This window comes from Phycodurus eques, chromosome 13 (genome assembly GCF_024500275.1).
Source record: "Phycodurus eques isolate BA_2022a chromosome 13, UOR_Pequ_1.1, whole genome shotgun sequence".
Classification (NCBI taxonomy): domain Eukaryota; kingdom Metazoa; phylum Chordata; class Actinopteri; order Syngnathiformes; family Syngnathidae; genus Phycodurus; species Phycodurus eques.
In genome coordinates this window covers 11,436,470-11,451,661 of record NC_084537.1, presented here as the reverse complement: position 1 = coordinate 11,451,661, position 15,192 = coordinate 11,436,470, and the positions used below count along the sequence as shown (strand labels likewise).

Below are 15,192 nucleotides of genomic sequence, written 5' to 3'. Positions count from 1 at the left end.
GGGCCTTTTCCTGAAATAGTAACGCGACTCTCCGAGAGCTAAAAGCGGAGTTTTTGGACTTTGTGGTTCTTAAGAGCCGTGCTGAGAGAGTCTCAAGGTTTTTCCAGCCCCATGTCAGATACAGTTAGGTCCACAAGTATTTGAGTAGTATATACAGTACAGTATGTACACTATTCACAAAAAAAGATGTTGGGCTTTGCTGTTCTCGAAAAAGGTCTAATTTTTTGTATATAAAAAAAAAAAAAAAACAACCTGCCATTTGAACAGAGGTGTGTAGACTTTTAGACACTGTACATTTCACTACGAGATGGTGAAGAAAACCACAATGAGCATTAAGAGACTCCATTTCAAGCGCCAATCCTCTGACACAACACATCTTTATTGAGATATTAGAACAATGACAGGAATGCTTCACTTGCTTCATCTTCATACAAAGGCCGACACTATTATTATCACCAATAATAATAATAATAATAATAATAATAACAATAAAGAACTTCCTCAAAAGTCACATTTGACAGTTACTCTATCAAATGGCACAGTTGCTTAATGGACAGAAATGATGACATGGCAGTGGTAAGCTCAACATTTCTTAACAGGTTTATGGGAATTATTGCAAATAAGGGAAATTGACTGTTAGAGACAAATAAAAAAAAAAAACAGATAACAAGAACTGCGGAAAAGAGAAGCACCAGGCAAGTCTAACGAGATAGAGGTTTTGCACCACACGTAATAGAAACAAAGATGGCACGTTACAGTATTGTTAAAAATGACTTTCATCCTGCCGATAAAAAAAAAAACTTGATAGAAACACAGTTCTCCCAGTGTGTGTTCTATAGAATACAAGGCAAGCGCAAGTAAGGCTGTCAAAGAGTGAGGAGATTGGTTGCGTCCATTTTGTTTTGTTCAATTGACCACGACAATCTGACAATCGACACTATGACGTGCACGTTTCCAGTCATTAGCACAGTTCAGCATAAGGTTTGTCATTTTTTGGTACCCTCCCAAAGGGATATCAAATTGTAAAGGATAACGGGTGGGAAAACATTTGTGCTCAAGGGCCAGGTTTGACTTTTAAAAAAAGGACAGAAGTCTGGGTCATTTGTAGATGAGGTAAAAAAAAAAAAAAAAAGTTAAAACAAAATAAATAAAAATGTGCATGTAAACATGTAAAATTGTTTCTTTAATTAATTCCACTGCAAGGAAACCAATGTCAATTGATGACAGCTGAATGTTATGGGGTCTGACGCACACTCTTATCTCAAATGTTTGCTCTTAGCTCAAGACAAAGAAAAAACTTGGCTAAGTGATGGCTCGTACCTCGAAAAATGCAACAAATAATACAGGATGAGCTGGGCACTGCTGTCTGTTGATTGGTCGACAGAGAATAATCACGAGGAATGCATTTGGATTATGATAAATGGTCTTATTCTTTGTTACATTCATTGACGCGTTACTCTGTGTTTCACTGCTACGATGTCTTTTTTTTTCTTTTCTTTTTTTTTCACCTCACTGACGAAGCTGTCAGCTTAGCGCTTACATTAGAAACTGGAATCCTGGAAACACACACTTTGTCAGAGCGAGCTGAACTGCACCACTGTTGGGAAATGCACAGTAGGTGGTTTTAAAGGCTGCCTTATTGGTTTGGTCCCACAAGTTTAATATCACAATTACACAGTATTAGAAGTATGTTCCCTGACAAATGAATTTCTATGCTGAAATAATCCAGAGACATTTACGTTCTGAATTTTACATACAGACAACAATTTTCAGCGAGCCCCCGCTATATAGTGGGTTTTTAAGCGACTGTTTTTTTTATGGCTTTTTACAGCATACAGCCTAATCCAAATTTAGAGTTGCGCGTCTTCAGTGTAGTACCATGTTGTGCCACAACATGGCTGGCAGCACTGAGGTCTACTAGAAGAGATGCAGCATAATTAACAGCCGGAAGAAGAGACAGAGAAGGTGCCCTACTAAGCTCCAGTAATAGTCAACATTTCCACAAAGCCTCTCTGAATGTGTTGCTGCTCAATGTGTGTAAGTAGCAGATATTTGAAAGTTTAAAATTACTGTAACTATATACTAATTTTCCGATACTAATTTCCCTTAGCCCGTCTGTGGTGTTTTGCATTATATGTTAGCATTACGCTAGCAGACTTTTGTTCGATGAAAGTAAAAGGTTTGGTGTTTAAATGTAGAAGGTAACGTCAACTGGGAGTGAAGGACGAGCCCGCTTTGCCAATTTTGGGGAGGACTGTGCGACAAGAGACCGAGATCAGGCATTAAGGAAAACATTAAAGGGTGTGTTTTAAGTTTAAGTGTGTAAAAGGATTAAAACGTTGTTTTGCGTACCATTAACCTGACAGCATATTTGTCAAATTTATTTTAAACTTGCTGCCACACTATCAATAAAAAATACCAATGCACAAAAACTGTGTTGTTTTTTTTCTTTTTGTTTGTGTAGATTCTCAGTCATCCAGGTCACAGTAATCAGCAAAAGTTTAATCAAGGCAACTGGACACTGTTGTGTTATTTTGTCTTATTTTACAAAAAAAAAAAAAACATTCAAAAATTACTATTATGATATGCTAAAGATATGGTCTCTCTCTCTCTCTCTCTCTCTATCGAAAGTTTTTACCTATTGCGGGTCGGATCTAGAAAGTATCCTCGCGATAACTGGGAGTTCATTCAAAAGAAACGTGTCTGAACCTGAGGTTTCAATCTGATGATCACCTCACTGTAGATTACACGGAATGTGGATTGTCAAGGACGCCTGGTAATTTTAGGTGTACAAGCTCAACCGAAAAACCCCGACTCTGAACCGCCTTCCGAACGGGACATTAAAGGCTGCAAGTCAAAACTGTTCAAGTATATTTTTTAAAGTACTGCATGAACCCGCCGCTGAGAGATGATAACAGTCGCTTTCCAATAAGATAACTCACTAAACTGAGGAGCACCCGTGACTCCAGGATGTGCCTGTTGTCATGTTAATTCATGCAGCCAAAGGTTTGGTAATGGTCATAGTAGCAGACCGAAGAGTGGCACAGTGATTAAAGACTTGAGCGTTGGAGCCGCAGAACACTTTCTGTGCTCTGTACAAAAGGACGTTTTGGAGAAAGACAAAACAAAACATGGTTGCGTCAGTAATTTGTTAACACAAAAAGACGAGCCCGTGGTAACGATACGATCACAGTCCACCCCTCACTCTTCCCGACAAACAGAACACAGCAACATTAATAAGCCAAAAAAATGAAACCCATAAAGGCAGAGTGGTATCCCCCCTACAATATAGTGCAGGGTTTTTTGTCCTTAAAGGGATTGTCTGAGGCGGGGATGCCCATGAGGAGGGGATCGTTTTTGGCGTGATCGTTGCAGTAAGTCATAAGGTCCGCCGAGGCCTTGGATACCTACAGGTGCAAAAATAAGCAAATTCAAACACTAGCAGCAGTAAGGACATTATACCTTTTCACCATGACGTCACGTAATCCCAGGTAGCAAAAGCTCCGATGTAGAGGTGCAACAAATATTCAATTCATTGACAACTAATCGACTCATCGTTTAACTTAAACTTGTTCAAATTCTCTCATAGCAGCGTCTCACCAGTAAATATTCTCAGATTTCTGTAGTCCTTCATGAAAGCACACCGATTACCTTTTGTGTTTCATCAAAATATGACCAACCAGTCATTAAATCCTAATCGACTGATGGGGGAAAAAAAAATAATAGTCAGTTGAATCTACGAAACCAAAACCAAAACGAACCCACACTAGCGATTTAACGAAGCCGGTACTTCTTCAAATGTTCATCTCTCAAAAGTTTTACCACATCAAACACGCCATCACTGCAAAGTGGTTTGCAAAACTGAAAATCTGGGGTCCCATGCAGAGCGTACAGGACGGACAGTTTACATGCTCAATGAGGGGCTGGCTAATTAACTGACCTTTCTGTTGCTCTGACTAGATCTAGCTGTAGCTGATAGAGTTGATGGTAGCTAGGAGGCTAAACTATTCAAAGACAACCCAAACAAACATTTTATACATACAGTACCCGTGTGAAAATCTCTTCCACAAACCCCATGCTGGCGGTTTAGTTCCCAGTCTGTCCCTGTAAATGTGGCTCGTACCATCGTTTCTGTCCAACTATTTACAACTCGATTTACCTTCCTCACACTCAGGTTCCACTGGATAATTAAACAAATATATATATTTTTTAAGGAAATCGAAAAATACCTTAACCTTTGGGGTATATCTGCCGACTCAATGCCAAACACTTCCAGTTTTTGTCATCATTTTCAGTTCAAGTCAGGTAGTCAATCACTTTCTGCCACAAAAATCATTTTTAGGTCTTTACAGTAGGAAAGTAATTGTATTGAATGCACCTTTATCCTTTCGATGCTGGCCTCTATCCTCAGCTGTTGCACGGTCCGCCTGGCATGGGCGATGTTATTGGAACTGTGAGCCTTTGAAGACATCCTGGGCAATCAATCGACACTGGAAGAGACAAGAAAAGACACATTTTTAGGATGGAAATTACCAACAGTGTTTTCTCAACCTTTATTGAGCCAAGGCACATATGAGAAAAATCTCATGGCACAATACCAAACAAAAATGTCACTACAAGTATGGCGTTCCACCACTATATTGCAGAAATCTGCTGTTTTATACCAGTCTCGTCTGAATTGAATCTGCAGTTAACTTGGTTTGTAATCAGGACCTGTTTAGTTGAACACAACGTTGTTATTCTGTTGTATGAATGGCAACAGGTGGACACACAGGTTAATTGTACTTTCTGTCATGTAGTGGAAGCGCATTTGATTGTTCCGCCTGTAACTAGACGTCACTAGCATAGATAAATAAACAAGATACCATATTTGTAGAAAACAAATAATCATATTTGGACCAATTAAGTGAAATTGGATCGTTTCCAGCGGCACACCTGATGATCTCTCATGGCACATATATGCTGTACACAATATAAATTAGGATGGAAAGATCAACAGTGACAATAACAATTGAAATACAAAGAAAACAAACAGTGGCATGCAACTACACACCTGTTCAATGACACTAGCAAAAGCATAAACGACAATGAGAGGAAAAAAGTATGTGAACCCTTTGGAATTTCTTACATTTCTACATAAATAAATGTAGTCTGATCTAAATCACAAGAATAAACACAGTCTGCTTAAACTAATACCACAATAACACGATTTCATATTTTTATAGAGCATAACATGTACTGTAAACATTCATAGGATAGAATAGACATAGAAACAAACAACCATACGCACGTGCTCATATTCACACCTACATGCAATTTAGAGTCTTCAATTAACCTACCATGTACCTGGTGAAAACCCACACAACTACCATGCATGTTCTTGGGATATGGGAGGAAACCAGAGTACCCGGAGAAAACCCACACAGGCACAGGGAGAACACACAAACTCCACACAGCCAAAGCCGGATTTGAATCTGGGTCCTCAGAACTCTGAGGTGCTAACCAGTCGTCCACCATGCTGCGACTACATTTGATGACCTGAATTTATTTCGAAATTTAAGAAATTCCAAAGGGATCATATTTTTTCCTCCCACTGTGTATGGAAGCATAATTACGTGCTGAAATAGAAGATTTGGGGAAATTAAACAGTCAATCCCACCCTCTTATTGGTAACTCCCATAAAAGGTACTTTAGAAAACCACACTTGTGCACAACATTGAATCAAGTTTCCAGTATCACCCCACTACTCACAGCAATCTTTATATGATGGAATAAACTGAATGATTAAAAGATAAAAAAAAAAAAAAAAAAAAAAACACACAGAACAACGTCCTGCATGCTTGTTGTCATGTACAGCAGCTGAAGGCCATAAATCACCGTGGAAAGAAACAACACAGAAGGGTTAATGAACATCAACGTCACTTCACCTTCCACACTTCCTCTTGCTTCATTGTTCCCAGAAGTGACATTATGCATCTGGCTCGGCGCCACATGAACACATAGCCTACTTCATTATGGTCACCTGCACACTATAATAACATCCAATATAATTATTTGACCTATGATTGAATTGTTTTTTTTTTTGTGGTTGTAGTTAGCAGTAGTGTACAACTGCACTACTTACCGTGAACAGTCAATACAAAAAAAAAAAACTCCAAGGGGTCTATTTTCGCAGACTGTGCAACCTGTGCCAGAGCGCAAATGGTGCCATATCTTGATTTTCGTGCAAGCGCAAGGCTCACTGGCGAAGATATGCGTCCAACGCAACAACGGTGTGCCCTTTGACATCCGCCTGAGCATGTGACAATTTGGTGACTGAAAGTCAGCGTAAAGCTACGCCTACTTAGACCACGTCTAACTTTTGGTGCAGCTAGTCTAACACGAATTCAGTGAACTTGGCAGGGATTCTGAGGTCCGCACGGACATGGATGCCAGACGTATTTTATTTCGAAACGTGAACACCGGAAAGCCCTCTGAATCATTGTAGAAAGCAATTATTGATCCCATTATTATTGAAAGCCCTCTGAATCATTGTAGAAAGCAATTATTGATCCCATTATTATTATTATCATTATTTTATTTTTTAAAAATCATCCCACATTTAAAGGGAATGAGAGGAGCCGCTTCGATTGGATAGGATTGAAGTCAGCTGTGAACACTCCCAGACCAGCGCAGACGTCCCACTTTTAAATGTGCTGGGGGTACGCCGGTTGACGGAATTACCAAAACCGGGCAAGCGCAGCGCGGGATTTGCGTTAGTCACAAAACTAGAACCCCAAGTGTGATACAGGTGCAAACTATAAGCACAATATTACATTATTCACTCATTCATATTCCAAACCGCTTATCCTCACGAGGGTCGTGGGCTTGTTGGAGCCTATCCCAGCTATCTTCGCCCAAGAGGCGGGGTACACCCTGAACTGGTCGCCAGCCAATCGCAGGGCACATAGAAACAAACAACCATTCGCACTCACATTCACGCCTACGGGCAATTTAGAGTCTTCAATCAACCTACCACACGTGTTCGAGATGTGGGAGGACACCCCAAGAAAACCCACGCAGGCACGGGGGAGAACATGCAAACTCCACACAGGCGGGGCTGGGATTTGAACCCGGTCCTCAGAACTGTGAGGCAGACGTCATAACCGGTCGGTCACCGTGCCGTCACAATAATAAATTAAATTAATAAAATCACGAATATTGTACAAATTGAGAATTCTAATGCAGCTTTTACATTCTATATTGGGGAGCATGATGCACTAGAGGTTAGGACAATGTCTGCCTCACAGTTGAGTGGTCCTGGGTTCGTATCTCTGCTCAGGCCTTCCCTGCCCTGTGTGGCGTTTGCATGTTCTTCCCGTGCCTGTGTGGGTTTTCTGCGGTTCCTCCCACTTTACCAAAACACGGATGGTAGGTTCACTGAAGATTAAATTGCACATGGAATGCGAGTTACATGCCAGACACACCCGCTATAGGTGAAAGAAATTAAATGATAAAATAGAAATTAAATGATGTTTAAAATAGTTTTACCCTGCTCACATGGTTTTAACACATTTAAACATATTATACCACACTTTGGAAGCACGGTGTAAACAAAGTAAACACAAAAAATGCAAACATAAAATGTTTATACTTAAATACTGTGTGTATTGTAGTGTCTGTGTGTTAGATAGATGCATGTGCATTTAAGAGGCGGGGCCTGGTGGGGTGGGGTGTGACATCAATGGATCTGCATGTGAGTGTTTAGGTCTGAGCTGTGGCCAACAGCAGCTCCCGGTGTTCAATAAACAGCAGAAAGGTTTATTGCAAACTGTGGCTCACCTTTCCCACATGCAAGGGCATTACAGTAAGTATACTGTAAAGACCCATTCAAATGGATTGGGAAAACTGCACATTTCTACAAATAGGATTTCTGCAACAGATATATTTCCATCCACCCATCCATTTTCTGAGCCGCTTCTCCTCACAAGGGTCACGGGTGCGCTGGGGACTATCCTAGCTATCATCGGGCGAGGCGGGGTACACCCTTAACTGGTTGCCAGCCAATCAAAGGGCACATACAAACAAACAACCATTCACACTCACATTCACACCTACGGCAATTTAGAGTCTTCAATCAACCTACCACGCATGTTTTTGGGATGTGGGAGGAAACCGGAGTGCCCGGAGAAAACACACGCAGGCACGGGGAGAGAACATGCAAACTCCACACAGGCGGGGGCTGTTTGAGGCTGTGAGGCTGACGCTCTAACCAGTCGCCCACCGTGCCGCCACAGATATATTTCCCACACATAAAAAAATCTTCATGGCATCTTGGTGCCAATGAACTATTTTGAAGTGAGTTGAGGAGCTTTAGACAAAATAGTGCTTCATAGTAGGCAATTATAAAACTTTTTGGGGGCACTAATTGTTTGGGCCCCATCACGTTCAATGTAACTGCACCCAAATAAGGCTATATTGTTCAGTGTGTTTGCAAAACAATCTGACAGGTGCAACAGTAACACAATGGCTGAAAACGTGAAGGGAATTTTTTCACACACACCCCCACACACACATACAGAAACTGAAGATTCCAGCGCTGAAACGTGCGACTGAACTGCGGATGCTGCAGCAGGTTGAACTTGTGATTCCGCTTCCTGCAAATCATTTACAGACCCGATGGGAACAAGCCTGAACATGTCCAACATGGCATGTGGGAGCCGCGTGCGGTCCACTTGCACCGCTCCTCCCTTCCTGCAAAACGACTTCCTTTAACTGCAATTTGGTTTCTAAACATAATAATACACACATTACTTCCTTGAACACACTTTTCTTCCTGGGACACATTCCACTTACGGCAAAACTATTCTTATCGGGGAACCGGAAACTTCTAACAAGGCTTCGCTTGGCCGTTTCTTGAGAAAGTCACGTGGTTACAAAAAACAAAGAAAAAAACGGTTTATGGATTGGACAGAGTGACAGAGAGGAGGGCTGCCAAGACAAGAGATGAACTGTTTCATTGGTATTTGTCCAGGCATAGTGCGCATAATTTTGGAGTACATGATAGGTATAAATGTACTTGCAGAAATAAGAGATGGGGTCTTAAAAATGTGAAACGCATGTACTCAATTCAAGGTTAACAATGCAACCAGTGACAGTAGGGGGCCCAAGTTCAAGCTCGGGCATTATTTAAATCATTGCATTCAAGAATGAACGAGGCACCCAAATGAAAAGCTGCACACTTTTTCCAGTGTGGTACAAGGGCTACCTTCACCCTATGTTCCGGCAGCCGCCCGAAATGTAGTGCACCCGAGGACCCACTGATTAAAGACTTATTTGTAGACATACTCTTGACATCAGAGCAGTTGTCTGCAATAAAAAGTGTGAGACATGGAAGGGTCTACTGTAAGTGCAAATAGCGAAGTGAACAGTCATCACTGGGAAACGCTCTGCGCTTAGTCACAAAGGCGAGGCAGCGGAGGTGAAGAGGGCACCAAAATCTTTTCATCCGCACAGGATGAGTAAAGGAATCAGTCTTGTCATGCAAGCTTTTTGAGAGTAACTCAAGGTCTGGTTTTTGGTCTTTCTGCAGACTTATCGTAGACTCCCCCCCCCCCCAAATAAGAAAACCACGGGTGCATGCATTCTGAAACATGGCTTTTTTTTTTTTTTTTTTTTTTTTTTACTGTGTGACTCACTAAACTAATTACTACTTTTATAATAGTATTTGTAAAGAGTCATAGTTCCAAGATTAAAATACATTAGCTAAATTTACTTCCATCCCTTTTTTTGTACTGCTGGTCCTCATTAGGACTGAGGTTCAATCCCCATCCCCGCCTGTGTGGAGTTTGCATGTTCTCCCTGTGCCTGCGTGGGTTTTCTCCGGGCACTCTGGTTTCCTCCCACCCAAAAAAAAACATGCATGCTAGGTTAATTGACGACTCTAAATTGCCCGTAGATGTGAATGTGAGTGTGAATGGTTGTTTGTTTGTATGTGCCCTGCGATTGGCTGACAACCAGTTCAAGGTGTACCCCGCCTCCTGCCCGATGATAGCTGGGATAGGCTCCAGCACGCCCGCGACCCTCGTGAGGAGAAGCGGCTCAGAAAATGGATGGATGGATAAAAGTAGCGAGCTGCATGTAGATCATTGTAATGGAATAAAGTATCATTTCTATTGAACATAAATACCCGAGTAAAAGGAAAAGGTATGTTTCATTAAAAGTACTCTGACAAGTAATATTTATCCTGACTTTTAGTTGAGTAAATGTAAAGGAGTAAATGGTCCTCATTAGTGTTGCAGTTGAGTCAGCTGACTTTTGGGTGAGAGGTGGAGTACACACAGGACTGGTCACCAGCCAATTGCAGGGCACATATAGACAAACAACCCCTGATTTGAATGGTTGTCAACAGCCTGTTTGTCCTGCAGGATGTGGTGCTTTATTGTGGGTTTTGCATAACATCATGAGGTTGACTGACTTAAATATGTATGCATTGTCCTAGGAAGATGAGCTACAACGAGAAGCTGAAGACATGACACGGAGCGAGTGATTTCAATTTGCCTAAACTATCCACATTCATGGAACACAAGGAACACATGAAAGCATTGTAATATACAGTACATCCCAGACCAGTGGTTGGCGAAGGTATTATATAGAATATGTGATTATTTTCAGATTTCCATTGGACACAGTAGCAATGTAGTGAAGCAAAATCTTAAGTGACAAATTTCCCCTCTGTCTAATTAATAAAGTATTGTCTTATCTTCAACAACAGTTTTTGTCCGTTTTAAATTAAAAAATGTCTTGTGAGATGCTATATACTATACCATTGTGCTCCACTTCAACCAAATGCCTTTTCCAGTAGGTTATTTACTGCTGTCAGACAGACTGTGTTAAACCAGTTAAGGTTAAGGTATCAATCAAGTTATACGGGTGAATGAATCAATGAATCAATGCAGACAAATAAAAAAAAAATGTCACTCATTCCTCATGGGACACCATACCTATTTCCCATGAGGAGTTAATAACCCTTCCCCTGCTTTCCCGCCAAATAATCAATCCATTCCGCCCAAAGTCCTTGCTTACCAAAGGAAACTGCATTCTTAATCACACTGCTGACTGGGAGGACTGGGGAATGTAGAAACGGAGTCTTTTGTGGTAAGCGCCCTTGAGCAAGATGAAGGAAACAATGGGATTATGAGAGGCCAGTTTTCCCATCGTAAAAAACTGTAAAACTGTACTGTAACTTGAGACCAAATAAAGACAGAACGATTAGTTTTCTTCTCTATGGCGCCCAAAGCGCGGGAATACTTGTCACTAGGCAACTATTTAACTGGCATGTCACCTCTGTCAAAGTTTGCAGTCCCTGTGATGTGATGCCAGCAGCTATCAGAACCACTGGCCCAATTTAAACGGGATTGGAAGGCATGTTTGAGTGTTTGATGCAATGTATGCATCAAACATTGTAGAAGCCTTGCAGAAAAAAAAAAAAAAACTTAACTCAGAAGATCAGAAATAGACCAACTCTTGCAGCCCACCCTAACACAACACACACACACAGCATCCTGGACCACCAGAGCGTCGGTGCCACACTGCTATGTTGTACCTAACACGCACACAGACACACACACATGCATTTCATTAAGTCTGTGTTCAAAGAGTGAAGAACAGGGAAGCCTTATGACTCAGTGCTGTTAAGACCAACACTCCAAAGAAAACGCTTAAACTTTGCTGCTGACGAATACAAATAACCACTAAATTGTAAAAGACGTTTCAGCACAGTCTCGTGTACAGTCTGTGTGGTCTGGATGGGGAGTATCAAGACTTCTTTACAAACTGAGGAGGTTTTTGTCATAATGTAACACCGCTGGATACATAGTGCTGTGAAAAAGTATATGCCCACTTCCTGATTGCAGATGTTTTTTAATTTTGCAATTAAATGTTTCAGATCATCAAGCCAATTTTAATATTTTGCAAAGGCAAGCCAAGTTTATAAATGGTGGTTATATTTAATAAGAGGAAAAATCCAAACCTATAAACCTAAGGTCAAGAGTATCCATGATGATTTATTAATTATTGTAAATTACAGATTGTCTTACTGATACGGTGTGATGTTACGCGATTTATCTCACAGTTTGTGCAGCTGAGAAAACCACTGCCGTGCTGCCTACACGCCGTGCGGTAGAGCCAATGATCACTTGGTTGTTAGGTGTTCTTTATTAATTATACGCTCTCCTATTTCATAATCTGCAGAGAACGACTAGAGTGGCCCACCCTTTGTGCTGCTCCACCCCGACAATGTAATACAGTGATATCTTCACTTACGCATCTAATTGGTTCCATGGTCAAGCTTGTAACTCAATTTACTTGCATATCAAAATAATTTTTATATTTTTTTTCCCCCCATTGAAATTCATTTAAATGCCATTAATCTGTTCCAGCCCCCCAAAGCCACCACAATTTGTGTTTTTTTACAGACAAGATGGCACAACACCATATCGGACTCAAAAAAAAAAAAAGGAATGTAAAGAAATAAACTGGTTTTATTCCTTTACGTGCTGCTTCATTTTTATTTACTTCGCTCGGAGGGTTACTTGTCGTAACTCAAATTTCAACCAAGCAACAGTTCCTAACTTGAAAAACTCATAAGTTGGGGCACTCGTCAAGGTACCACTGTATACACAACCTGTCAACTAAGCCTCACTGCAGGTCCTCGCCCCCGTTTGCACTTTATGACAGTCCTATGCACATCTGTTAGCAGTTTGCATCCGTGTGAGATTTAGCAGCAGGCAGTCAATTAACTGAAGTGTAATTCAGCCTTTACAAGACATTAACAGCTCGAGTCGCCAAACAGCATTGTGTCCACGTCAAACCAAGTTTATGCTACATGCTCCTAAATTAATTAGAACATTTTTTTGATAGTTGTATCCCTCTCACGTGCTATAAACACATTTAAACGTATACAAATGTACTTTTGAAACACATTGTAAATACTGACAACAAACTGCAAGCATAAAATATACAGAAAATACTGTAAGTATTGTAGTGTCTGTGTGGTAAATGTGTGTCTTTAAGAAGCGTGGTGGCGTGTGAGGCTGAGTTTGCATGTGAGTTTGCTCATTGTGGTTTTGTTTGTTGAAGCACTTTATAAATAAAGCTGATTTGAATTGAGTTTACAGCTGAAAAGTGCATCGGTGACCGTGGCTCTCCTTTCCCACATGCAAGGGCATTACAGTAATAACCGTGGTATCTTGAATTAAGAGTTTAATTAGTTCCATGACCAAGCTCGTAACTTCTAGTGAGAATAAGTGGTACAGAAAATGGATGGATGGATCAAATCAATTTTCCAGATTAAAATTAATAGAAACGTCACTAAGCTCTTCCAGCGACCCAAAAAGACAACAACAAATGTTTTTAATAAAGAAAAATAATAATGCATTGTAAAAAAGCATAATAGAAGAGAACGCAAAAAAAATAAACTGGTTTTATAAAGTATAATTAATATACGCAAAGTACTATTTTTCTGTTGAACATGTGCATTTAAAGGGCGCGGCCTAGAGAGTGACGTCAGGAGCTGAAGTCGCGTTGGCCGGTTAATGTGAGTGTGAACTTCTGGGTGTGAGTTGTGGCCTACAACAGCTCCTTGAGGAGTATTCCCATTTTGTGTTTGTGTGTTTGACTGTTTGTCCTGTTCAATAATCGGTGGAAAGTGCATCGGCAACTGTGTCTCGTACCTCCAATTTGTTGTCAATGTCTCTGATAAGACTTTTAATAAATGTCTTAGTTTATGACAGTGATGAGCAGTGTGCGTAAGAAAGGCCAAACTGGAGACTAGGCTGACGTCTGCTATTTTGAACAAAGGCGAGTTCAAAGGCCTGGACTCAAGCCACGAAACGGCTGACTGGTTGCTGCTTCTGGCGTACCCGCGCGCACACACACACAAACACGCACATCCTCCTCTCATGTGAACCCCTCCTAGTATAAACTATGTAAGCAGGAGTTTCCCAGTCTGAGGGCCGAGCTAACAGTAGCCTTCTCATGCTCCCTGTCGCCGGTCAGCACTTTTCCAGCTGAGTGAGAAACCGTCGCCAGCTACACCTTCAACATGACCCCCTCACTTCACATCAATTCTCAGTCTCCCCCTCCCGATCCCCCACCCCGTTGTATAAACACCGACTTGTTCTTACTTGGTTACCCTGTTTATAAATCGTAGTAATACTCAAGTCATCAGTCCTGTTGTTTACGAGCCAGACGGGTTGGTGGGAGTTTTTTCTGTGAGAGGGGTGAGGCGGAGACTGAATTGTGTGGCCAGGCACTTGTTCACGGTGTGAGAACTGCCTGTGACATCATTACTTTCCCACCAGCGGGGGAAGAAGAAAAAAAAAAAAAAAAAAGCAGTTACTGTTTATGATTGGTTTCTGAAATGAACATTTAATTGTCTTTACCTGAGAAAAAAAAATAAGTCATCTAATTAATAAGTTCCACAGCTACTAGATATTTTTTTTTAATACTGTTGCAGGATATTTACCTTATCAAAGACCTATCCTTAAATATCGTTAGCATAATATCATGATTGTCTATTTAATTTTTAACTTACTATAACAATATCAATTAAAAAAATGTGCTCGCAAAAATATTTGTTTTTGCTTTATGCCTGTGCAGATTCTCAGTCATCCATCTTTTGGTAACCCACAAAGATTGAATCGAAGGAACTGGAGGTCTGGTTTTTGGTCTTTCGGATTTTGGATTTGTTGTGTTTTTTTCTTGTTTTCCGAAAATGTTAAAAATATACCTTGGCAATTATGCTATTAGGCTAACGATATATAAATCCCTCCTGAAAAGTGAAGCTTACCTTTTGGGTACGTTCACACGACAAAAAAATTGCAATGTTTTTTTTTCTTCATGTTTCTGACAATTAAATGTACAGATGTCAAAATGTCAAAATGATTCCCAGTTATACAGACCTCCAAAAATGACTGAAATTGCTGTCATTTGCATGCTGGGCCACTAGTTGGCGACATAACTTTGTAAAGAAGCCATTAGGCCTCAGCTATGGAACATTTTTAGAATCGATTATCCTACCGATTATACCATCGAATAATCAGATCAAAATGTATTTTGCATTATTAAACCACAAAATGTGTATGTGAGTTGCAGGTATCATTGTTGTCTACTTGGGGTCACCATCCTCACATTCCACACTACATTTGTTAC

At 40.7% G+C, this 15,192-nt stretch overlaps 1 protein-coding gene across 1 annotated transcript in view; it reads right to left on the bottom strand.

Annotated features, from left to right (window-relative positions):
- Positions 1–358: 358 nt before the first annotated feature.
- Positions 359–15,192, bottom strand: part of gng12a (guanine nucleotide binding protein (G protein), gamma 12a) — a 56,996-nt gene continuing 42,162 nt past the window's right edge. The window contains exons 2-3 of the mRNA XM_061694904.1: positions 4,379–4,490; positions 359–3,407 (exon numbers count right to left, since the gene is read on the bottom strand). Of these exons, the coding sequence (XP_061550888.1) occupies positions 3,282–3,407; positions 4,379–4,471 (219 nt within the window). The 5' untranslated portion in view covers positions 4,472–4,490 and the 3' untranslated portion in view covers positions 359–3,281. The remainder of the gene's footprint in view (positions 3,408–4,378; positions 4,491–15,192) is intronic.